At 42.4% G+C, this 26382-nt stretch overlaps 1 protein-coding gene across 2 annotated transcripts in view; it reads left to right on the top strand.

Annotated features, from left to right (window-relative positions):
• The window catches only part of LOC110534499 (polypeptide N-acetylgalactosaminyltransferase-like 6), a 246825-nt gene that overhangs the window by 212402 nt on the left and 8041 nt on the right, over positions 1–26382 (top strand). Inside the window, exons 1-4 of one of the 2 annotated variants that reach the window (XM_090187599.1) lie at positions 7840–7976; positions 13091–13208; positions 23096–23203; positions 23437–23658. In XM_090187599.1, coding sequence (XP_090043725.1) covers positions 7912–7976; positions 13091–13208; positions 23096–23203; positions 23437–23658 — 513 coding nt within the window. In that variant the 5' untranslated portion in view covers positions 7840–7911. Of the gene's footprint in view, positions 1–7839; positions 7977–13090; positions 13209–23095; positions 23204–23436; positions 23659–26382 lie in introns of those variants that run through there. The other variant, XM_036933624.2, reaches the window with a different exon arrangement.

Genomic DNA, 26382 nt, shown 5'->3' with positions numbered 1-26382 from the left:
TGTATCTCAGTTAATAATAAATCACTTTAATAACACTTCCTGTTGACCCGACTAAGTCGGTCATGCCCTCTATGTCAGCCAGTTCAGATGCAGGGGGGGGGGGGACATAGCTGAAATATATAGTTTTTCTGAGCCACGGCCTGTTTACCACACTATCATTCAGAAGGCGAGGTCAGTGCAGGTGCATCAAAGCTGGGACCGAGAGACTGAAAAACAGTTTCTATCTCAATGCCATCAGACTGTTAAATAGTCATCACTAGCTGGCTACAGTACCACCCAGGTTACTCAACCCTGCACCTTAGAGGCTGCTGCCCTATATACATAGACATGGGAATCACTGGCCACTTTAATAATGGAACTCTAGTCACTTTAATAATGTTTACATACTGCTTCACTAATTTCATGTATATATATATATATATATATATATATATATATATATATATATATATACACAGTGCCTTGCGAAAGTATTCGGCCCCCTTGAACTTTGCGACCTTTTGCCACATTTCAGGCTTCAAACATAAAGATATAAAACTGTATTTTTTTGTGAAGAATCAACAACAAGTGGGACACAATCATGAAGTGGAACGACATTTATTGGATATTTCAAACTTTTTTAACAAATCAAAAACTGAAAAATTGGGCGTGCAAAATTATTCAGCCCGTTTACTTTCAGTGCAGCAAACTCTCTCCAGAAGTTTAGTGAGGATCTCTGAATGATCCAATGTTGACCTAAATGACTAATGATGATAAATACAATCCACCTGTGTGTAATCAAGTCTCCATATAAATGCACCTGCACTGTGATAGTCTCAGAGGTCCGTTAAAAGCGCAGAGAGCATCATGAAGAACAAGGAACACACCAGGCAGGTCCGAGATACTGTTGTGAAGAAGTTTAAAGCCGGATTTGGATACAAAAAGATTTCCCAAGCTTTAAACATCCCAAGGAGCACTGTGCAAGCGATAATATTGAAATGGAAGGAGTATCAGACCACTGCAAATCTACCAAGATCTGGCCGTCCCTCTAAACTTTCAGCTCATACAAGGAGAAGACTGATCAGAGATGCAGCCAAGAGGCCCATGATCACTCTGGATGAACTGCAGAGATCTACAGCTGAGGTGGGAGACTCTGTCCATAGGACAACAATCAGTCGTATATTGCACAAATCTGGCCTTTATGGAAGAGTGGCAAGAAGAAAGCCATTTCTTAAAGATATCCATAAAAAGTGTCATTTAAAGTTTGCCACAAGCCACCTGGGAGACACACCAAACATGTGGAAGAAGGTGCTCTGGTCAGATGAAACCAAAATTGAACTTTTTGGCAACAATGCAAAACGTTATGTTTGGCGTAAAAGCAACACAGCTGAACACACCATCCCCACTGTCAAACATAGTGGTGGCAGCATCATGGTTTGGGCCTGCTTTTCTTCAGCAGGGACAGGGAAGATGGTTCAAATTGATGGGAAGATGGATGGAGCCAAATACAGGACCATTCTGGAAGAGTCTGATGGAGTCTGCAAAAGACCTGAGACTGGGACGGAGATTTGTCTTCCAACAAGACAATGATCCAAAACATAAAGCAAAATCTACAATGGAATGGTTCAAAAATAAACATATCCAGGTGTTAGAATGGCCAAGTCAAAGTCCAGACCTGAATCCAATCGAGAATCTGTGGAAAGAACTGAAAACTGCTGTTCACAAATGCTCTCCATCCAACCTCACTGAGCTCGAGCTGTTTTGCAAGGAGGAATGGGAAAAAATGTCAGTCTCTCGATGTGCAAAACTGATAGAGACATACCCCAAGCGACTTACAGCTGTAATCGCAGCAAAAGGTGGCGCTACAAAGTATTAACTTAAGGGGCTGAATAATTTTGCACACCCAATTTTTCAGTTTTTGATTTGTTAAAATATCGTTCCACTTCATGATTGTGTCCCACTTGTTGTTGATTCTTCACAAAAAATACAGTTTTATATCTTTATGTTTGAAGCCTGAAATGTGGCAAAAGGTCGCAAAGTTCAAGGGGGCCGAATACTTTCGCAAGGCACTATATATATATATATATATATATATATATATATATATAGTATTATCTTCTACTGTATTCAAGTCAATGCCACTCAGACATTGCTCATCCTAGATTTGTGTGTATTGTTGTGAATTATTAGATACTACTGCACTGTTGGAGCTAGGAACACAATCATTTTGCTACACACGCAATAACATCTTCTAAAACAGTGTATGTGACCAATAACATTTGATTTAATTTGATAACCTAGAGGATTTAGGGAGAAGGGAGGAGAGAAAATATGGTAGTTATTGAGGAAATAATGTAGTTAAAGATAGTGTTCAACAGGAATCTGTGTGTGTGGTTTCACCTGGTGTCCAGGTGGCTGCAGAGTACTTTATCAGGGATGCAAACTAGTCACCTTTCGACAAAATTCACCATTTTGAATCCAAAATAGGTAACCTACGTGATTCGTGTAGATCCAATGACAGAAGTTTGTAAGGAGGGGGGGGGGGGGGGGGGGGGTGATGCACGTTTGGCGCAATACTAGATGTATCCAAGGCTCAGCCAATCATTCACATAACAACCGAATGCAGCACACGACTAAAGAGAAGAGACAACCAACTTGCTAGCATCAGCGCCCGCACTAGAATGCTACAGCAGCGCGTCCACTGAACGACAACGACGTGGTAGGTGAGAAGCCTGACTGCGGGGGTGAGAAGGCGATGAAGTGTACTTCATGAGCTGTAACCGAAAAACAACAAGCATTTGGAAAGTTTGAGGTGAGGGAGCAAGTGTGGTAGAACAAGAATTGTTAGCATTGTTATTAAGTATCTCTTGCTAGCTGGATCGAATTATCTGCTAGCTCGCGAACTAACGAACATTACTATCTTTGAACGAATGTTTTCCCTATACATTAACGTTATGTGGTTAATTTTCAGAATGAGAGAATTAGATGAAAAGGAGGTGTTGCTAGTAGATGGTATCGAGTACAGTATATACATATGAGATGAGTAGGGTATGTAGGGTATGTAAACAAAGTGGCATAGTTTAAAGTGGCTAGTGATACATGTATTACATAAAGATGCAGTAGATGATATAGAGTAAAGTATATACAGTGGGGCAAAAAAGTATTTAGTCAGCCACCAATTGTGCAAATTCTCCCACTTAAAAAGATGAGAGGCCTGTAATTTTGATCATAGGTACACTTCATTTCATTCCTCCATGCAGATTTCCTCTAGAGCAGTGATGTTTTGGGGCTGTTGCTGGGCAACACAGACTTTCAACTCCCTCCAAAGATGTTCTGAAAGACCCAGCCATCCTCTTCAATGCCCTTGCTGATGGAAGGAGGTTTTCACTCAAAATCTCACGATACATGGCCCCATTCATTCTTTCCTTTACAAGGATCAGTCGTCCTGATCCCTTTGCAGAAAAAAAGCCCCAAAGCATGATGTTTCCACCCCCATGCTTCATAGTAGGTATGGTGTTCTTTGGATGCAACTCAGCATTCTTTGTCCTCCAAACACGACGAGTAGAGTTTTTACCAAAAAGTTATATTTTGGTTTCATCTGACCATATGACATTCTCCCAATCTTCTTCTGGATCATCCAAATGCTCTCTAGCAAACCACAGACGGGCCTGGACATGTACTGGCTTAAGCAAGGGGACACGTCTGGCACTGCAGGATTTGAGTCCCTGGCGGCGTAGGATGTTACCGATGGTAGGCTTTGTTACTTTGGTCCCAGCTCTCTGCACATCATTCACTAGTTCCCCCCGTGTGGTTCTGGGATTTTTGCTCACCGTTCTTGTGATCATTTGGACCCCACGGTGTGAGATCTTGCGTGGAGCCCCAGATCGAGGGAGATTATCAGTGGTCTTGTATGTCTTCCATTTCCTAATAATTGCTCCAACAGTTGATTTCTTCAAACCAAGCTGCTTACCTATTGCAGATTCAGTCTTCCCAGCCTGGTGCCGGTCTACAATTTTGTTTCTGGTGTCCTTTGACAGCTCTTTAGTCTTGGCCATAGTGGAGTTTAGTGTGACTGTTTGAGGTTGTGGACAGGTGTCTTTTATACTGATAACAAGTTCAAACAGGTGCCATTAATACAGGTAACGAGTGGAGGACAGAGGAGCCTTTTAAGAAGAAGTTACAGGTCTGTGAGAGCCAGAAATCTTGCTTGTTTGTAGGTGACCAAATACTTATTTTCCACCATAATTTGCAAATAAATTCATAAAAAATCCTACAATGTGATTTTCTGGATTATTGTCCCTCAATTAATGTCTGTCATAGTTGAAGTGTACCTATGATGAAAATTACAGGCCTCTCTCATCTTTTTAAGTGGGAGAACTTGCACAATTGGTGGCTGACTAAATACTTTTTTGCCCCACTGTACATATACATATGTATATGTGGATGCCACTATAGAGATGAAAGGAACACCACACACTTTTCCTCTTTCTAACTTTTTTCAATACTGTAGATTTAAAGGGGTATGCCAGATGTACTCTCTGCCTGAGAGATCAGTTATGCCATGCCCTGCTGCTGGCACATTGTAGAACAGATTGTAGAACATTGAAGAACAGTCCACAGGCAGAAAGTGTAAAATGTAATAACGTTTAGTGTAGCTCAAAGCTATTGCTTTTGTTGTGTTGAACTTGTGTGTGTGAGTGAGGGGGGATTCTTTTAGTTTTTACTCAGTGAACGTTATTTTTGCACACATAGCCTTTTGCACTTGATTGATGTCTACTACAGTGGTCAATATAACAGAGCAGAAATAGAATGCCTGTTTGTTTCATTCTATTTCTACTTTAAAATATTTTTTTCCCCCAAGTGCAATATTTATGTTTGTATGGTCTCAAGCGTTCTATTATAAAGGCTGTCATGGCTAACTGCAATATTAGTGTATTGTTTTTTTCTCTGGACTTGAGTGTCATTTGCAGTAAAGTCTAGGCAACAAATAACAGATTGCTTTCCTAATATTTTTTAGTTGTGAGTTCAGTAGCGATTGATTTGGCATTAATACAGTGGGGAGAACAAGTATTTGATACACTGCCGATTTTGCAGGTTTTCCTACTTACAAAGCATGTAGAGGTCTGTAATTTTTATCATAGGTACACTTCAACTGTGAGAGACGGAATCTAAAACAAAAATCCAGAAAATCACATTGTATGATTTTTAAGTAATTAATTTGCACACAGCCAGGGCAACTAAGAAGCATCTCAAGATCCTGGAGTGGCCTAGCCAGTCTCCAGACCTGAACCCAATAGAACATCTTTGGAGGAAGCTGAAAGTCCATATTGCCCAGCAAAAGCCCAGAAACCTGAAGGATCTGGAGAAGGTCTGTATGGAGGACTGGGCCAAGATAACTGCTGCAGTGTGTGCAAACTTGGTCAAGAACTACAGGAAACATATGATCTCTGTAATTGCAAACAACAGTAATTGTTTCTGTACCAAATATTAAGTTCTGCTTTTCTGATGTATCAAATACTTATGTCATGCAATAAAATGCAAATTAATTACGTAAAAATCATACAATGTGATTTTCTGGAGAAAAAAATTGTAGATTCCGTCTCTCACAGTTGAAGTGTACCTATGATAAAAATGACAGACCTCTACATGCTTTGTAAGTAGGAAAACCTGCAAAATCGGCAGTGTATCAAATACTTGTTCTCCCCACTGTATTAATGGCAAAATAACATGCAAAACAGGCAAGGCCAATTTTTAAAAATATATATACATATCTTTTTAATGCTTTTTATTTTCCCTGAATGACGGCACTGTGAGTTAGGTTCGCATTAATCACTTTTTATATTACACACAGACTGATTATGTAGATCATATTCTTTGTTGTTTAAATAGTTAAAACCTGCATTTCAAGAAGGGATCCACTTAAGTCACTAGAAATTAGCATTTTAAAGCTGATATTTATTTTAATTCATTTTTTTTTATCCCCCCTAGCAGGGATTTTTGGCATGTTTCAGTGCCAAACGAAGTGTCACCTTTTTGGGGCCTCACCAGTTTGCATCCCTGACTTTATACTGAAAAACATGCACAGACACACGAAGACAAACAATATAGCGTAGTTACATAAAGGTGGAAGGAGCCACAGTTATACACCTGAGCCTGCTTACTGCACAACACAATCCATCAATCAGATTGATACACGAGTATGGAGGTGTGGGTTATAGGGTGTCTAATTGTTCTACATGTTTTCAATATGGGTGACTCTTAAATGAGCCTGTTTTGTTTTTGTACAGACATCACCCTTCACTGAACAGCACCCTCACCTGAGAAGTAGCACTCAAAAGGAGAGAAACGTAAATGGAAGAATACTCTTATTTCAATGTGAATGGCTCTTAAAAGAGCATTTGGTTGTGCATAGTGTAGTCTATGGCGTTGCCAGGGGACAGCACCCTCTTCGAAGAAGTAGGAGGTGAAGATCTCCAAGCACACAGATTGCCTCCCATGCTGCGTTGTTGGACCCCATCCTTGAAACATCCTGCAGAGCAGCTGACTTCTCCTCTGGCGCACGGCGGCGTTCTGCAGATCCCCTACTGGTCCTCGTGTCCATCATCATGAAGTTATGCAGGACACAGGTAGCCTTCACTCACCTGAAGTCTCCCAGGAGGTAGTCCCAGATGGCCTTGGTCACCCAACCTTGCAGTGTCTTACACAGTAACTAACTGTAGGCAATCAATTTGAAGGTATCTGTAGGAATATGGAAGATAATATCATTATTCGATTTTTCCATCACCAGGTCATTGCAGATTACTAAAGTATAATATCCCTTATAACAAATCATGATAACATTGGATAGAAAGATGCATGTGCACACACATGTGCATGTGTAGCACGTGACAAGGATAGCATCACAAATGAACACGTAAGTACCACTTGAAGCTTGATGAGTTGATCAATTGAAGCAGCTGTGTAGTACTAAGGATTCCCCAGGACCAGGACTGAGAACCACTGCTCTTCATTGGGACCTCTTAATCTGCAGGCAGGCTTTCACCGCTCTCTGTATCTGAGGACAGAAAACCTCACAAGAAACAGACTTCACCCTTCTCAAATTAGACCGCACTGAATGTTATGTTACTATTATCTCCGTCCTCACTTCTGGGGACTGGAACTACACAAAAGTACCTGCCCTATCCAGAATAGCCTACTCTCTCACTTATCTATTATACCATCCTCTGTGACTGTTAGCTAGCTACCTACAAATGCATTTGGAGTTGTTTTTTTACAGTGATAAATACATCAAGGTAGCTAGCTAATGTAAAGTTAGGTAGCTGGTGATATTTAATTAACTTAGCTAGCTATCTATACAGTTTGTAAAGTTGGCTAGATAGCTAGCTAGCTATGTTAGCAGCTCATTTGAGTTATCCTTCACTGTAGCTAGTTAGCCAAAAATACAGTTTTTCTTTACATTTTCGAAATGTATTTACTTACTTTAATAGGTCCTCCCAGTGGACGATTGGACACAGGGCAGCAAAGTTTGTTTGTCACCAGAGCGTTTTACAGCATATTACTATTTACCTGTGTAAAAATTCATGAAATGGAGAATGGATCAAACTATTTACCCATTTCATTTAACAAGGCAAGTTAGTTTAAGAACAAACTCTTATTTACAATGACGGCCTACCCCGACCAAACCTGGATGACGCTGGGCCAATTGTGCCGACTGGATTTGAACCAGGGTGTCTGTAGTGACGCCTCGAGCACTGAGATGCACTGAGACCGCTGCGCCACTCGGAAGCCCCCAAAACAATGTTGTCCCTGGGTGGGCCAGACCTTCATACAAACTAAAGTGGCCTACCTCTGGCCAATCGGATGGCTCAGATGACCGCGTCTGCAGTAACGTAGCAGGCACAAAAGAAAGCTACAGTAAAGTGAGATGTCAAAATGCTTAAAACTATGACTAGAGAGAGACTGTCAAAGAATACAGCAAAGAGCTGCTGTTTTTATGAGTGAGTTCATGTTTAAGTTCTTACTCAGCACTGTCAACACTTTGTATTCAACACTTTTATAAACCATATGCTGCCAGCACGCCTACAAGCGAACCATTCTGGGCGGCCTAAGCGGCACGCTGCAATTCACCGCGTGCTAGGGTACACGATTCGTACGGCTTTATCGTTGGGTTTTTTACAGAACTGTTTGTCGATTGACTAGGAATGCCTTGGAGATGGACCAGTGGAATACAATCGAACGGTTGGTGACCACTGCTGTAGAAAGTGGAGTGAAGTTCTATCTCGTGCTTCTCTCTGTGGGGTGATATTTCTGCGTGACAGCTGTTCGGATGTCTCAGGGCTACAGCGCGTACGCACGCAGTTTAGAGGGAACATTGTTTATAAGCTGCATGAATGTGGTATTTGTGTGGAGGTCCTTCCTTAATTGGATCTAAGAGCTCATCCCTTGAATGTACATGATGATTGGCATCTCCAGGCAGGTAGGTGGCAGTAATTGGGGAGAGTGGCTCAGAAACAGATAGGTGTCAACATATTGAGGTGTTGCTGAGCTCGTCAGAGATGTGCGAAGTGTTTGTCGACAGACAGTGGCCCTCCGAATCGATGCCTGGGTTTTTTAAAGCTAAGCCACTTAAAGCTACAGTATGTCTGTCTGCACTACAGAAGAGAAGGGGAATGATTAATTGTATTTGGACAAGCCTAAGTAAAGAGAGGTTGGAGCTGAGCTCCCCTATCGTTTGGACTGATGGAGACTGGGAGCCCTTCCAAACTGTCTCCTCACACACACTCAAACACACACAATTCTATTTTGCTTTCCTGTGCTGTTAAGGGATGACAAACATACATGAGAGGTGTCAAAGTCCTGCTAACTATTTGTCTGTGTACAGTGTGTGTGTGTGTGTGTGTTTTATTCTTCTACATCTGGCTGTGTGATTCACCCAATCATAAACACCCTATTCTCCCTGGACAAGAGTTCACACATTACACCGCTTAACCCAGGACAGAAACTATGTTATATTTGAAGAAGAAAAACCTCCAACTCATTGAGAGAGAGAGAGAGACCAAAGGCTTCAACAACATGGCTTTATTAGCATGTTGCACTAATTCCAACAGCATTTAACTAATCACATCAGATAATTAGTATTTTAGTAATTAGTGGAATTACTTCTTAATTCATTTATAGTCAGTCAGTGTTCAGACTAGTAAACTGACTGATCTTGTGAGCTTACATGCATGATGGCTACACAGATATCAGCGGTAATCAGTCTGGTAATTATGAGGCTATGTTCAGACTGTCTGTCAGGGTTGAGCTCTAGTCTAATTCCACAAGGAATTGGCCATACATAGGAAACCACACACACATCCATACGAGAGAGAGACACACACACATAAGGTTTTCAATTCAATGGCATTCATGGCTCTATTTCGTTTACCTTGTGTCACACAAACCAACGTGTTACATATACGGATGAATAGAGCAAGCTAAGGCCTTGTTTGTAAGCTATTCCCCAAAGGTCTATAATGTACACATCAATGTAGAACACAAGTGATCTGCTGTGTAGAGTGCAGTACAGACTCAACTGGCTGGAGGGTAGAGTAGTGTTGTGTCAGAGTGCTGTAATTTATGCATGTTCAGTATGATAACATTAGGAACCGTATGTATGGAGGTTAATGAGCTGTGTGAGCCGAGGCTTGTACAGTGTGTGTTAATGTGAGTCTGCGTGCCTATGTGTGTGTTTGTACAGTATGTGTACATAGGCCAATGTGTACTTGTGTCCTGCTGTTTGATTACAGTGATTAGGTTCCTACTGTGGGTAGCAGGCCATTTACAGGACTGGGCCTCCCAGGCTCCTATGGGCTTCAGAGGCCAGAGAGGCTCAGTCAGCCTCGGTAAGTAGCTTGACCCGGTCACACACGCCCCACTGTCTCAGAACCTCAACCTGCAGCGGTGTGACCTCTGCTTTACTCACCTGGCTGGCCAACCACACACACAGACACACAAACACAGGAACACACACATACAGCCTCCTCCGTCTCAGCTCAGCCTCATTGATCTACACGTTCCCTCTGAGATCCCTGTCTAATTAAGGGATCGATAACAGCCACCACGCTGCAGTCTTACTATATCATATCCAGTTTGGCTGCTCCCTTCAACTCAGACACAATCCTTCCTGGAGGAACCCACACTGAATTAATCACATCTCCTTAGTGCTAGCCCTCTGTCCCTGGCAGGTTTGATTGACTAAAATCATCTTGACTGACTGGCCTTGTTTCTTGACTACATGGTCTGCATACCAAATGGCACCCTATTCCCTAAAGAGGGCACTACTTTTGGCCACGGACTACTTTTTGATTGGGATTGTGCTAGGGCCGGGAGAAGGAACGTGCATGCTACATATTCAGCTCAGCCCCCCTCAGTTTTATCTGTTTGTACACTGACTTTGCATATAATGAATTAATCCTACAATATTGAATTTGGCTATCAGGGCACCCTTGAATAAATTGCATGACGTCTCTGAATGCTGCCCTCCTTCAATCAGATCATCTCTTCATAGCAGGCTGGTTCCTTCTTCCTTGTTGAGTAAGCCTTGTGTAGGCTTAGATGAAGGATATTAATTTTCTCTCTCTCTCTCTCTCCCTCTGAGCCTATCAGCAGCAATCCAGCCTGATCAAACAGTGTAAAGCCTCCACTAACCACTGAGACATCCACAACTTAAAAACAGCTTTCATTACCTTCTATATCACCACACAAACTATCCCACTCAATCTCTCCCGTGGTGTATTTCAACCGTAGTGAATCAAAAACGGACTTTCCAAACGATGAGGGTTATATATATATTATCCTTTAATTTCAACCACCACAACCAGAAAGTGTAGTGTCCACGACAACTTTAACTTCTCAAATAATCTTCTATTGTTGTGGGTTTTTTAAGATAAGAATAATACGTGAGTTAGCTCTGCATTTTGTCTAATCCCTCTTTCCAACCACCTTCACCGGAAGTTGTAGTGTCAACAACAAATAAACTACTTTAACTTCCCAAATAAACTATGTTCTCTCATGTTTTTCAGCTGTTGTTGGCAAGGCTGCTAAGAAGATCAAATACTGTATATAATGATTTCAGCTTGCTCCTCCATTAGCTCCTTTAATTGAGTGGACTGGTATATTTCAGCGCTTTATTAAATTGGAGGGAAGCAGGCCGGAGGGTGTTACCCGCAGAGTAAATAGATTTATGCACTGAGCTCCCTCCGTCTGGCTCTGCCTTCATCACCACACACAAGCTCATTCCTCACTTGTTGTCTTGTCTTGTTTTTTTGCACGGCAGATCATGGTTGTCATAGATACATAGACACACCAAAAAATTGGAACAAGGCGCATTTGGTTCCTTTGACTCATCATTGGGTCAGACCAAACTGTTTTTCGGATAGGAAAGACTGTCCATCTGTGGAGGCCTAACCTTAAGCACCAAATCCAATCCTACCCACAAGTCCTTTGCTATTCTGGATTTTACTGCTTAAAACTTTCTTGGCTTTAAGCTCTTTTTTTGTTGACTAAGATGCCCAAATAATGCGACGCTTTCTCTGTGAATCAGGAGGTGTGAAGAGATTTAATGAGTCAAGCTTGCTGTTGTGTTGTGGCTTTGCGCCATGGTGCTGTTTATTCCGAGCATTTTTTGTTCACAAAACACCCCAAGTTCAACGGCTCCCCAGCTCAAACGCTAGACCTATCCTCCACACTGCCGTACCGCATCCATCCAAGCCTCGCATCAAGACACCGCCGCTCTTTTCTCTCAGTAATTCAAAGGGCTGTGGTGTTTTCCTTTTTTGGCCTCCTCTACTTACATCACAGTATTTCATCCCCCCCACGCTTTCATAGAAGATTGGCGCCTCGTCCTCGTCGCTACCGAGGAATGACTCAAACGCAGGAAAAGAGCTCTTCCCATTACCCGGAGGATTACTCTGATTCTCCACCATCGTCGAAGAAGAACGACAAGGAAAAACATTCAAACATGCCAAAGTCAGGGTCCAACAAAATCCACTCCCCGAGCTTAAGCCCTGCTGAAAGGGAGTGTGAAATAACAATGAGCACAGGTTTGGGGCAGTACAATGAGCAAGGAGGGAGAATAGGAATAGGCAGGGAGAAAGGATTAGAATACTATTAGTAGAAGCAGTTTGTTGTTGATAGGAAGGAAGTTGCTTCTACTTGGAGTAGATACTGCTTACTGTGCACCAATCCCCCGTCTGCTTTGATCTTTCTGTAGATTCTGTAGTGGGAAATGTGAAATGTCAGGCAAATAGCCATGTCAAGTGTCAATCATGGGGATTTTTGACTGCTTGAGCTCTTTGTGAAGTTTATCGATTGCGTGAGGGTCGGTGTCAGCATACCGCTAGAGACTGGTATTTCTTTGCCGTGATTGGATGAAAGCTTTGACTGAGATAAGCCTGAACGGAACATCCTTTATTATTGCAAGCCAGGTGATTTATGGGTAAAGACTCGATATGTCTTTAAGACTGCCTGCGTGTCTGAGTGCATGTTTTTACCATATGTATGATGGTGTTTTAGAAGGTGTGTATTTACGTATCCAGGGGCAACAGAGAGATGCGGGTCATGTGAGGGCCACATCATTTCTCTCCGTATGCTTCCACTAAGACTGCAATATGATTGTCTCTGAATTATGATGCTCAAATGCCACCTTTCAATATATGTACTTTACATATGTCATACTTTTCTCAGCTCAAGGGATTAGGTATGTTACTCTATATTTTTGTTAAAGAATAACTCACACCTCACACCCGTTTGTCTGTCTGATACCACAAAGACTGCAAGTGTAGATTACTTCTTGGAATTACACCAAATGTCACCTTTCAATATATGGATGTTATGCAGTATTTTAACGTAATAAATCTGAACATGGTAACTAACACTTTTTATTATTTCTTTGTCTCTCACTGTTTCTCTATCTGTCTCTCTTAAGAGCTACAGCTGTAGCAGTAGATGCTCACATTATGACACAAAATGAACTGGACACTGCCACATTGTTTTGTGATGATCAGAAGATTTAGAAAATAACTTTACCAACAAGCTAAAGACATGGATTCTCTCTCTGTCTCTCCTACAGGTCTCCAGTGATGGCTGGAGGTCTCTTTGCCGTCAACCGTCAGTGGTTCTGGGAGCTGGGTGGCTACGACACTGGCTTGGAAATATGGGGCGGAGAGCAGTACGAGATATCGTTCAAGGTGAGCAAACATGTATAGAAGATAGCATTTCCCAATCATACATTTCTCTTACCAATGTTCTCAAGACTGGAACAAGTCTTATCATTCAAGCATCTCGACACAGCACTGTAGAGAAACTGGAAGTCTTAAGGAGTCATAAGGTTGCTAGTCATACTCGTGAGGGCTAAGTTCGTCTTTCAGTATACACCAGGGTTAGGCAACTAGATTGAGCCACAGGCCAATTTTTGTCGGCGCGGATGGCCGGGTGGCTTAATCAAATCAAACCAAGCTTTATTTATACAGCACATTTCAGACATGAAATGCAACACAATGTTCGTCACAGGAAAAAAACGGAATAAAAACAATTAAAATAACTGAAATATTTACTACACAAAAAACAGAAGAGGAAAAGTGGGAACCGTTAGTGTGGAGTGCAATAGAGATTGCGTCATCTGTGGATCTGTTGGGGCGGTATGCAAATTGGAGTGGGTCTAGTGTTTCTGGAATGATGGTGTTGATGTGAGCCTTGACCACAGGTGGACCTGGTGGTCTTGACCACAGGGACTATGGTGGTCTGCTTGAAACATGTTGGTATTACAGACTCGGTCAGGAATAGATTGAAAATGTCAGTAAATACACATTCCAGTTGTTCAGCACATGCTCGGACTACACATCCTGGAATTCCGTCTGGCCCTGCGGCCTTGTGATTTTTGACCTGTTTAAAGGTCTTACTCACATTGGCTATGGAGAGCGTGATCACAGTCGTCCAGAACAGCTGCTGCTCTCATACATGCTTCAGTGTTGCTTGCCTCGAAGTGAGAATAGACGTAATTTAGCTCATCTAGTAGGCTCGTGTCACTGGGCAGCTCGCTGCTGTGCTTCCCTTTGTAGTCCGTAATAGTTTGCAAGCCCTGCCACATCTGACGAGCGTCGGAGCCAGTGTAGTACAATTCAATCTATAAGGGAACAAGATGAGACCCAAATGCAGACACGGGAGCCAGATGGGTGAGCTCCGATATTTATTATAAAAAAAGGGGTAGGCAAAAGGCAGGTCAGGGACAGGCTAGAGTTCATAAACCAGGTTAGAGTCCAAACAGTACCAGGCGATAGGCAGGCTCGAGGTCAGGACAGGCAGGGGTTCAATGATCAGGTCTGAGTCCAAACAGTGCAAGGGGATTGGCATGCTCGAGATCAGAACAGCCAGAGTGGTCAGGCAGGCGGATTCGGCATCAGGAAACGCAAGGATCAAAAACCAGGAGGGCTAGGAAAAATGCTGGTTGGCTTGGAAATACAAGACAAACTGGCACTAAGAGACAGGAAACACATGCATAAATACACTGGGGACTAATAGAGAAAACAGGTGACACCTGGAGGTGGGTGGAGACAATCACAAAGACAGGTGAAACAGATCAGGGCGTGACATAATCTTAGTCCTGTATTGCCGCTTTCCCTGTTTGATGGTTCGTAGAAGGGCATAGCGAGTTTTCTTGTCCAGGTTAGTGTCCCGCTCCTTGAAAGCGGCAGCTCTACCCTTTAGCTCAGTGCGGATGTTGCCTGTAATCCATTACTTCTGGTTGGGATATGTACGTACGGTCACTGTGGGAAATATGTAATCAATGCACTTATCGATGAAGCCAGTGACTGATGTGGTGTACTCCTCAATGCCATCGTAAGAATCCCATAACAGTCCTGTAGCTTAGCATCTGCTTAGCATCTGCGTCACTTCCGTATTGAGCGAGTCACTGGTAGGTCCTGCTTTAGTTTGTAAGCAGGACTCAAAAGGATAGAGTTACGGTCAGATTTGCCAAATGGAGGCTGAGGGAGAGCTTTGTACGCATTTCTGTGTGTGGAGTAAAGGTGGTCTAGAGTTTTATTTCATCTGGTTGCACATGTAACATGCTGGTAGAAATGAGATAAAATGGATTTAAGTTTCCCTGCAATATAGTACACGGCCACTAGGAGCACCGCCACTGGATGAGCATTTTCTTGTTTGCTTATGGCCTTATACAGCTCGTTGAGTGTGGTCTTAGTGCCAACATCAGTTTTGTCATGGTAAATAGACAGCTACCAAAAATATAGATAAACTCTCTCGGTAAATATTGTGGTCTACAGCTTATCATGAGATGCTCTACCTAAGGCGAGCAAAACCTTGAGACTTCCTTAATATTACATTTCGAACACCAGCTGTTACTGACAAATAGACACAGACCACCACCCCTTGTCTTACTAAAGGCAGCTGTTCTATCTAGCCAATGCATGAAAAACTCAGCCAGCTGTATGTTACCCATATCATTGTTCAGCCACTACTCGATGAAACATAAGATATTACAGTTTTTAATGTTCCGTTGGTAGTATAGACTTGGTCAGAGCTCATCCAGTTTATTATCCAATGATTGCACGTTGGCTAATAGGACTGGTGGTAGAGGCGGATTACCCACTTGCCGTCAAATCCTTACAAGGCACCCCGACCTACGTCCCCGATATCGCTGTCTCTTCTTCATGAGAATGACAGGGATTTGGGCTTTGTCCGGTGTCTGAAGTAAATCCTTTGCGTCCAACTTGTTTAAAGAAAAAATCTTTGTCCAGCACAAGGTTACAAAATCAAACCTTGTGGACGCCACAGCGCCTATTTTGACTCTCGACCAGTTAAATAGGTCCTAAACCAATTTAGAACCGGAGCGGAGAGAGGCCAATCCACCTTTCCAGTCTTTTCAGAAGGACATCATGGTCAACCGTGTCGAGTGCAGCACTTAAATCCAAGAGTACAAGGACAGAGAGCTGTTTGGCATCTGTGTTGGCTCTTAAGATCATTTGCCACTTTAACTAAGGCTGTCTCTGTGCTGTGGTGGGCACAAAAAAAAGATTGGAATTTTTCAAAAATAGAGTTTCAAAAATAGAGCACTTAAAGATATTATATGTTTGTTTGAAAACCAATTTCTCCAGAATTTTGCTTAAGAGTGAAAGGTTGGAGATTGCCCGAAAATGGCTAAGAGCTGAAGAATCTAGATTACTTTTTTTCAGATTCACCTACTCTGCGTCTCACAAAGACACAGCAGTTGGAACCAAAAATCTCAAATTTGGACTCATCAGACCAAAGGACATATTTCCACCGGTCTAATGTCCATTGCTCGTGTTTCTTGGCCCAAGAAAGTCTCATCTTCTTAAGGGTGTACCTTTAGTAGTGGTTTCTTTGCAGCAATTCTACCATGAAGGCCTGATTGACGCGGTCTCCTCTGACCAGTTGATGTTGAGATATGTCTGTTACTTGAACTCTGAAGCATTTATTTGGGCTGCAATTTCTGAGGCTGGTAACGCTAATGAACTTATCCTCTGCAGCAGAGGTAACTCTGGGTCTTCCTTTCCTGTGGCGGTCCTCATGAGAGCCAGTTTTGTCATATCCAATTGTTTCGTGGTATCTAATTGTTACTATCCAATTGTTACTAGTAATTACTATCTTGTCTCATCGCTACAACTCCCGTACGGGCTCGGGAGAGATGAAGGTCGAAAGCCATGCGTCCTCCGAAACACAACCCAACCAAGCCGCACTGCTTCTTAACACAGCGCGCCTCCAACCTGGAAGCCAGCTACACCAATGTGTCGGAGGAAACACTTTGCACCTGGCTACCTTGGTTAGCGCGCACTGCGCCCGGCCCACCACAGGAGTCGCTGGTACACGATGAGACAAGGATATCCCTACCCGCCAAATCCTCCCTAACCCAGACGACGCTAGGCCAATTGTGCGTCGCCCCACGGACCTCCCGGTCGCGGCCGGCTGCGACAGAGCCTGGGCGCGAACCCAGAGTCTCTGGTGGCACAGCTAGCGCTGCGATGCAGTGCCCTAGACCACTGCGAAAGGGTGGCTACTTTGAAGAATCTCAAATGGAAAATGTATTTTGATTTGTTTAACACTTTTTTGGTTACTACATGATTCCATATGTGTTATTTCATAGTTTTGATATCTTCACTATTATTCTGCAATGTAGAAAATAGGAGAAATAAAGAAAAACCCTTAATGAGTGTGTCCAAACTTTTGACTGTTACTATAGTGTATATGCCAAGTTGCTCTCTCAGAATATCATAATGGACCTGCAACTTTGACTTTCTCCACTTCCACTCTGCCTTTCTGCAATTTCTCTTTAATTGATTTGTTTCTTCACTCATCCAAGGGGCTCTCCAAGGAGCTCTCTTAACATAATTATAATCATTTGACTACAACTCAGCCCCAACATAGATTTATTTGAAAATAGCAATCATTTCATAACTTGATTACATGTAGACACAATCTCATGCAGTGCATTCAGACCCCTTGACTTTTTCCACATGTTGTTACTTTACAGCCTTATTCTAAAATGGATTAAATAAACACACAAAATATCATCAATCTACACACAATATCCTATGATGACAATGTGAAAACGGGTTTTTAGAAATTCTTTCAAGTGTATTAAAAATGTTAAACAGAGAAACCTTATTGACATAAGTATTCAGACCATTTGCTATGGGACTTGAAATTGAGCTCAGGTGCATCCTGTTTCCATTGATCATCCTTGATGTTTCTAACGCTGGATTACCTGTGGTAAAATTCAATTGATTGGGCATGATTTGGAAAGGTCCACAACTGTCTATATAAGGTCCCATAGTTGACAGTGCATGTCAGAGCAGAAACAAGCCATGAGGTCGAAGGAATTGTCCGTAGAGCTCAGAGACAGGATTGTGTCAAGACAATTCCCCGAGCTGGCCGCCAGGCCAAACTGCGCAATCGTGGGAGAAGGGCCTTGGTCAGGGAGGTGACCAAGAACCTGATGGTCACTCTGAATGAGCTCTGAGAGTTCCTCTGTGGAGATGGTTATCCTTCTGGAAGGTTCTCCCATCTCGGCAGCACTCCACCAATCAGGCCTTTATGGTAGTGGCCACCCGGAAGCCACTCCTCAGTAAAAGGCACATGACGGCCCGCTTGGAGTTTGCCAAAAGGCACCCAAAGGACTCAGACCATGAGAAACAAGATTCTCTGGTCTGATGAAACCAAGATTGAACACTTTGGCCTGAATGTCAAGTGTAACGTCTGTAAGAAACCTGGCACCATCTCTACGGTGAAGCATGGTGGTGGCCGCATCGTGCTGTGGGGATCTTTTTCAGTGACAGGGACTGGGAGACCAGTCAGGATCGAGGGAAAGATGAACAGAGCAAAGTACAGAGAGATCCTTAAACCCAATCGAACATCTCTAGAGAGACCTGAAAATAGCTGTGCAGCGATGCTCCCATCCAACCTGACAGAGTTTGAGAGGAACTGCAGAGAAGAATGGAAGAAACTCCCCAAATACAGTGTGCCAAACATGTAGCGTCATACCCAAGAAGACTCAAGGCTGTAATCACTGCCAAAGGTGCTTCAACAAAGTACTGAGTAAAGGGTCTGAATACTTATGTAAATGTGATATTTCCATTTTTTATTTTTAATACATAAAAAAAATCTAGAAAACAGTTTTTCCTTTGTCATTATGTGGTATTGTGTGTAGATTGATGAGGAAAAACAACAATTTAATACATTTTAAAATAAGGCTGTAATGTAACAAAATCTGGATAAAGTCAAGGGGTCTGAATACTTTTCCAAATGCACTGTACCTCTTTTTTTTTATTCATGGGAATCCTTGGTGAACAGATTTCCTAAATGAAAGTCATTTCTAGCTAGTATTTTTTTCTCCAAAAACTAAAATCCCTCCCCCAAAAAAATATATATATATATATATATATATATATATATATATATATATATATATAGCCCACTGCCACCTGTTGCCTGTTGCAAACCCCTGGTCAATGCTATCCACTTCTATCTATGCTGAGGTGCTTCTATTTAGTCCTAATCTGCACTGTGTGTAACACGACATATAAATGCCACTAATCTTTTCTTCAATAGGATATGATAAATATAAATATTATTTACTAATAGTTCATATTATACAATCAATGTGGCTCTTCCACCCTTTTCATCCAGTGATTGTGTCCCACCTTACCTTGAATTAATTAACCTTACCTTGAATTCATTTCATTGGACATATTTAAAATGCATATAAAGTTTTGTCGTTCATCTGAGCACAACAATACATCCCTTAAAAATTACAGATGCTTTAAAACACACTAAAGTCTACCAACCTTGCAATGATATTAGAGTCCAGACAATCATGGACCCATAACAATGTGTTTCTTTGGTCCATTCTTTTCCATCCTGTCCCACCATACCCCTGCCTCAGTCTCCAGACAGGTCAATCTGCTCCCAGACAACTTTATTAAACTGGAACGACTTTCACTCAGAAGAATTGCTAAGAATAGTACTCTGTTCTCCAGTGTTTTATTTCCCATACTTTCTCCAGTACAATGCACTTCCAAAATAATGTTTGTGTGTGTGTGCCCGTGTGTCTGCAACCGTGTGTGCACGTGTGTGTTACTGGGTTACAAGGAGTAGTTCAGGCTTTAGCCTCCTTCCCAAACTAATTACAGCCAGTGATGTTTGGCTTGTTTGCGGCTCAGAGGTTATTCCATTTTGATTTCCGGAGGAGAACACGGTATATGGATGTGAGGGAATATTGTGGTTATCGTGCCTGACATACCTGCCATCCAACCGGGTCTCAGTATACTCTCTCTCTCGCTTTCTCTCTCTCTCGCTCTCGTTCTGTCAGTAAGTGCACTTTGTAATTGGAATGCAGCCCTTTCTTCCTTGACTGGAAACCATGGCAACGATAAAAATAGTTCCCAAGCAAATTTGCAATAAGTCTTCTTACAGAGGTGGGAGGGGGGATTCAGACATTTTGTGTTAATCTGTGTGTTTTTTGAGTCGTTGGTGTTATTTTGTATTGAGAATTCACAAGTGTACAATAAGCACACAAATGAAGAAAAAGTGTAAATATTACACAGTGGCGCCCCCATCTGTCTAAATGTTAAAAGCTCTGATTCAGAGTTGTCTGGTCCAGTTACTTAGGGGAGAGTGGGGTAACACGGAACCCAAACCGGCTGCGCGCGTGCGACATCGTGCATACATTTATTTTGTCCCCCTACACCAAACGGGATCACCACACGCAGGTTAAAATATCAAAACAAACTCTGAACCAATGACATTCATTTGGGGACAGGTCGAAAAGCATTAAACATTTATGGCAATTTAGCTAGTTAGCTTGCATTTGCTAGCTAATTTGTCCTATTTAGCTAGCTTGCTGCTGCTAGCTAATTTGTCCTGGGATATAAACATTATGTTGTTATTTTACCTGAAATGCACAAGGTCCTCTACTCCGACAATTAATCCACACATAAAAACGGTCAACCGAATCGTTTCTAGTCATCTCTCCTCCTTCCAGGTTTTTTAATCGTTGAACGTATATGGTGATTGGCATCTAAACTTTCATAGTATTATTTCTAGCAAAGATATCTCCATATATTTCAGGATGTTGTGTATCTCTGGAAACAATCAGAATTCATGAAAACATTTCAGTTTTGAAAACATAGCTATGCCGTCTACAAATGTCTGTATTGATTGAAATATTAGCACTACATTTTTGAAACCATTTTCATTTCTCAAACACAATTCATCATAATCACAATTGCATTTTTGTCTTTTATTATTTTGTAGAATCCTTTAACACAGGCTTAACACCTAACAAACACTTTGTACTTTTTAAAATGAACATAGGCCAGGCCCTGTTGTAACCTCATATCCCACCAATAATTCCTTGCATTACACTTGGGAAGAAAACACTTCAATTTGCTCAACTTGCCATTCCCTCAATTTACCCCAAGACAAACATGTTGACTTTATTACCCCACACAGCTACAAGGATGCACTTTCATGCTAGGTGTAGGACCTCATATTGAAGCTTATAGAGACCCAAACTGATATATAGAACACTCTTAAGATTATCTACTTTGGTTTAGAAGCATCATGAAACCTCTAACACAATAAATGATTTAGACTTTTTAGACCTAACTTGCTTACCACTTTTTCCATGTGGTTTCTACTTTCATAGACTCCATGAAATGATGACCTCTTCCTAAATATTTGGTCAAATTATACATTATGTGTATGGTTTCCTAGAAACAAGGGTGGCTCAACTGCCCGCTTTGGCTCAACTAACCCCACTCTCCTCTACTGTCATGGAGTATGGATGTCTGACAGTTAGCCTACATATGATAGCTGTTAGACTGACAATCTATTGACACTGGTTGTTTCTCACATTGACCAGATATCATCAAAGCATCTCGAGGAATTTTACCTCAAATTTTACCTCGCTAAAACAAATTGTTACTCATGAACGCATGGGAGTCATTCATAAACCCCTCGTATTTCTGCTGAAATGAGAGGTTAATGAACATCTACACTTGTCCTCTGAGGAGGCCATTTTCTGAAGACTGGAGGAATCTCTCCACATGTCAATGGAGCCTGTAAAGCCAGCTTGACCATTAACCTGAGGCTCCACAGGAAAGCACCCTGCCTCATTTTGATATGGCAGAGCAGGGAGAGAGGTGGAGCGCTCACACACACCGCGGGAGAGAGGAGGAGAAGCGGAGGAGAGGTGAAATGTCCCAGCATCCTTTCCAAACAGTCAGCATGACCACTTTAATTCTAATCAAGCTGCCAAGTTTGAAAGAAGGAGGGGTGAGAGAGGGAGGGAAAGAGGGGAGAGGAATGAGAAAGAATGGCGGGACATGAAGAGATAAAGAGAGGCATAGGGAGGAAGAGAGAGTAAGGGAGACAGTAAGGGAGAGGATAGCAGACTGAAGGGGTTCAGAGTTGCACTACTGACACCTGCCCTCTTCCTCCCTCTTCTTTCTAGCTCTTCCTTTGATGCAGGAAAAGAGGGGTATCGAGCGGAGTGCTCTGGAAATAGGATTTCTTTCAGTCCCTCCGCTCAAAGAGGCTTATAATGTGGCCCTGCCAAGCAGACAAAGTGGGAATCCACTTCAAGTGTGGACAGAGGGACAGGACAATAGGTTGTCTGTTAGGGTCTTGCAACAAACAGAACACAACCATTTCAACAACAATATCCTCACTCTGAACTCAGTCCACAATAACTCAGGGCTTTAAAATTGAAAGATTCCTTTCTGGAACAATAGGAAAAACAAAGTGTGCTTTTTTTCTTTTCTTTCTTTACTTCAATGCTTACAACTAGGGTTGAAAAATTCCGGGAACATTCAATAAATGTTCTGATTTCTCCCGAAATCCCAGAATCAGGAGGGAATAAGCAGGAAATCCCAGAATCAGGAGGGAATAAGCAGGAAATCCCAGAATCAGGAGGGAATAAGCAGGAAATCCAGAATCAGGAGGGAATAAGCAGGAAATCCCAGAATCAGGAGGGAATAAGCAGGAAATCCCAGAATCAGGAGGGAATAAGCAGGAAATCCCAGAATCAGGAGGGAATAAGCAGGAAATCCCAGAATCAGGAGGGAATAAGCAGGAAATCCCAGAATCAGGAGGGAATAAGCAGGAAATCCCAGAATCAGGAGGGAATAAGCAGGAAATCCCAGAATCAGGAGGGAATAAGCAGGAAATCCCAGAATCAGGAGGGAATAAGCAGGAAATCCTAGAATCAGTAGGGAATAAGCAGGAAATCCCAGAATCAGGAGGGAATAAGCAGGAAATCCCAGAATCAGGAGGGAATAAGCAGGAAATCCCAGAATCAGGAGGGAATAAGCAGGAAATCCAGAATCAGGAGGGAATAAGCAGGAAATCCAGAATCATCCAACCAGGTATTCTGGAAAAACCAGAAAATGTATTAATTGTTCCTGACATTTTGCGACCCTAAAACACGGTTGGTTAAGTTACAAAGGTTTTGCAGCCTTGCTTAGAACACATAGCTAGCAGGCTGACAGGAAGCTTTTGAAGTAATGTACTGAGGTATTGTTTGTGTTCCATCTCCATTCAGGTATGGATGTGTGGGGGCAGTATGTACGACGTACCATGCTCCCGAGTTGGACATATCTACAGGAAATACGTCCCCTACAAAGTGCCATCTGGAACAAGCCTAGCCAGAGTAAGTTAGACTGACCAGTCAATACACTGCTTCCATCAACTGGTTATGGCTAACATGCAGCCATTTTGACTGGTTGCACATGGCTGATAGATGGCTGGACCTACATCCTCAGTTTAACTATCTGATTTAAGATGAGGTCTGACTTACTCAGCGCACTGTGACCTGTGCTGTGATAAGCTAAACACACAGACAGTCCATCTCCTAACCCCATCTCTCTCTCTCCCTTATCTCAGAACCTGAAGAGGGTGGCTGAGACATGGATGGATGAGTACACAGAGTTCATCTACCAGCGTCGTCCAGAGTACCGCCACCTGTCCACCGGGGACCTGACGGCCCAGAAGGAGCTGAGAAGACACCTCAAATGTAAAGACTTCAAGTGGTACATGAACGCTGTAGCCTGGGACCTGGCCAAGTACTACCCCGCTGTGGAGCCGCTGCCTGCCGCCTGGGGAGAGGTAGGAAGTTAGGAATACACACAGAACCACCACACACATTCACACACATGCAAGAGTGCGTACGCATACGGACAGAGCTAACGCACCTACAGAACGAATTGACACATTCGAAGGAGCCGGTACACACACACACACACACGAACAGAAAAGCATACAAAGGCATATAAAACCATATGTGATTACCTTAGAATCCAAAATGAAACGTCAGGTCATGTTTTCGAGGTCACTTACTGAGGCATTGATACAAATAATAGGACTTCTCACAATACTTAGGCCTACATAAACCCACTCTCTTACATGCCACCAATAACAGCTAAGTCTGAGCAGTATCCACAGGCTGATTTGGTTTCTTGCGTATTTTTAGCTGGTATTGTAATGAATGAATCTATTTCCAGACACCAATACATCAGCTAAGAGACAGTCCCTGAATGCCTCCACAGGTGTGTCACGGAAGGCTATTATTCTACCAGAGCTACATCCCAAATGGCACCCTATTCCCTTTTATAGTGCATTGCTTTTGATCATGGCTCAAAATAGTGCACTATATAGGGAATAGGGGGCCATTTGGGACTCTTCCATGTTCATTGATTTATGAATGTCTGGTGCTCGCTGAAACGTAATGCGTTTCTCATATGGGACAGGCAGCCAGCAGCCTGCTAATGAAATGTTTTAGAGTAGACAGTGTCACAAAACGGACACAGCTGGACTGTCTGCTTCTCTACCCCCAGAAACCATAAGTAGCAGATTTGACTTTACATTGTTCATAAACATGGCATGCAGTTTGCTGCATCGTATTCTGAGGTATATATAATGCCTCTCTGTGTTACCTGTGAAGGGATGGGGCTGGAGATGGCCTTGGCAGTTTATTACTATCTCATTCTATCTGTTTCTCTGGCACACACACACAATCTCACTCTATCTGCGCTCTGTGAGGATGGGATCTAGCCTCAGGCAATCATACCCATAAATGCAGGAGCTGGAATCAGGTTGCCTGGAATCCACACTCGTATGCTCCGTTCACCATTTACAGTTGAAGTCGGAGGTTTACATACACCTTAGCCAAATACATTTAAGCTCCCGTTTTTTCACAATTCCTGACATTTAATCTCAATAAAAATTCTCTGTCTTAGGTCATTTAGGATCAGGATTCTGAAATGTCAGAATTATAGTAGAGAGAATGATTTATTTCAGCTTTTATTCCTTTCATTACATTCCCAGTGGGTCAGAAGTTTACATACACTCATTTAGTATTTGGTAGTATTGCCTTTAAATTGTTTAACTTGGGTCAAACGTTTCGGGTAGCCTTCCACAAGCTTCCAACAAAAAGTTGGGTGAATTTTGGCAGATTTCTCCTGACAGAGCTGGTGTAACTGAGTCAGATTTGTAGGCCTCCATGCTCGCACACGCTTTTTCAGTTCTGCCCACAATTTTTCTTTGGGATTGAGGTCAGGGTTTGTGATGGCCATTCCAATACCTTGACTTTGTTGTCATCAAGCCATTTTGCCACAACTTTGGAAGTATGCTTGGGGTCATTGTCCATTTGGAAGACCCATTTGCGACCAAGCTTTAACTTCCTGACTGATGTCTTGAGATGTTGCTTCAATATATCAACATAATTTTCCATCCTCATGAAGCCATCTATTTTGTGAGGTGCACCGGTCCATCCTGCAGCAAAGCACCCCCACAACATGATGCTACCACCCCCGTGCTTCAAGGTTGGGATGATGTTCTTCGGCTTGCAAGCCTCCCCCTTTTTCCTCCAAACATAACGATGGTCATTATGGCCAAACAGTTCTATTTTTGTTTCATCAGACCAGACCAGAGTACATTTCTCCAAAAAGTACAATCTTTGTCCCCATGTGCAGTTGCAAACTGTAGTCTGGCTTTTTTATGGCAGTTTTGGATCAGTGGCTTCTTCCTTTCTGAGCGGCCTTTCAGATTATATCAATATAGGACTCATTTTATTGTGGACATAGATACTTTGGTACCTGTTTCCTCCAGCATCTTCACAGGGTCCTTTGCTGTTGTTCTGGAATTGATTTGCACTTTTCGGACCAAAGTATGTTCATCTCTAGGAGACAGAACCCGTCTCCTTCCTGAGCGGTATGATGTCAAGCAAAGAGACACTGAGTTTGAAGGTAGACCTTGAAATACATCCATATGTACACCTCCAATTGACTCAAATGATGTCAATTAGCCTATCAGAAGCTTCTAAAGCCATGGCATCATTTTCTGGAATTTTCCAAGCTGTTTAAAGGCACAGTCAACTTAGTGTATGTAAACTTCTGACCCACTGGAAATGTGATACAGTGAATGATAAGTTAAATAATCTGTCTGTAAACAATTGTTGGAAAAATGACTTGTGTCATGCACAAAGTAGATGTCCTAACCGACTTGTCAAAGCTATAGTTTGTTATCAAGGAATTTGTGGAGTGGTTGAAAAACGAGTTTTAATGACTCCAACCTAAGTGTATGTAAACTTCCAACTTCAACTGAAAATAGTGGGGATTCCAGGCTAAGAATCAGGTATTCGTGGAGATTGTTTCCCAACCAGTTTTTTTTCCATTGGGAGGTTGGGCGCAGGAGTAGTTTTAATCATCACTGATAGATGGTTAGATGGACCTGGGATACATCATTCACTAATAAATTCATCCAATGTGCCGGAAGGAAACCACATCCTCCTCTCAAGCCACTGAAACATTTCAGAAACCTCACGGCGAACAC

This window comes from Oncorhynchus mykiss, chromosome 10, assembly GCF_057628025.1.
Source record: "Oncorhynchus mykiss isolate SJ-2025 chromosome 10, ASM5762802v1, whole genome shotgun sequence".
Lineage (NCBI taxonomy): Eukaryota > Metazoa > Chordata > Actinopteri > Salmoniformes > Salmonidae > Oncorhynchus > Oncorhynchus mykiss.
The sequence above is the reverse complement of the archived record's forward strand: the minus strand, read 5'-3'. Positions and strand labels throughout refer to the sequence as shown.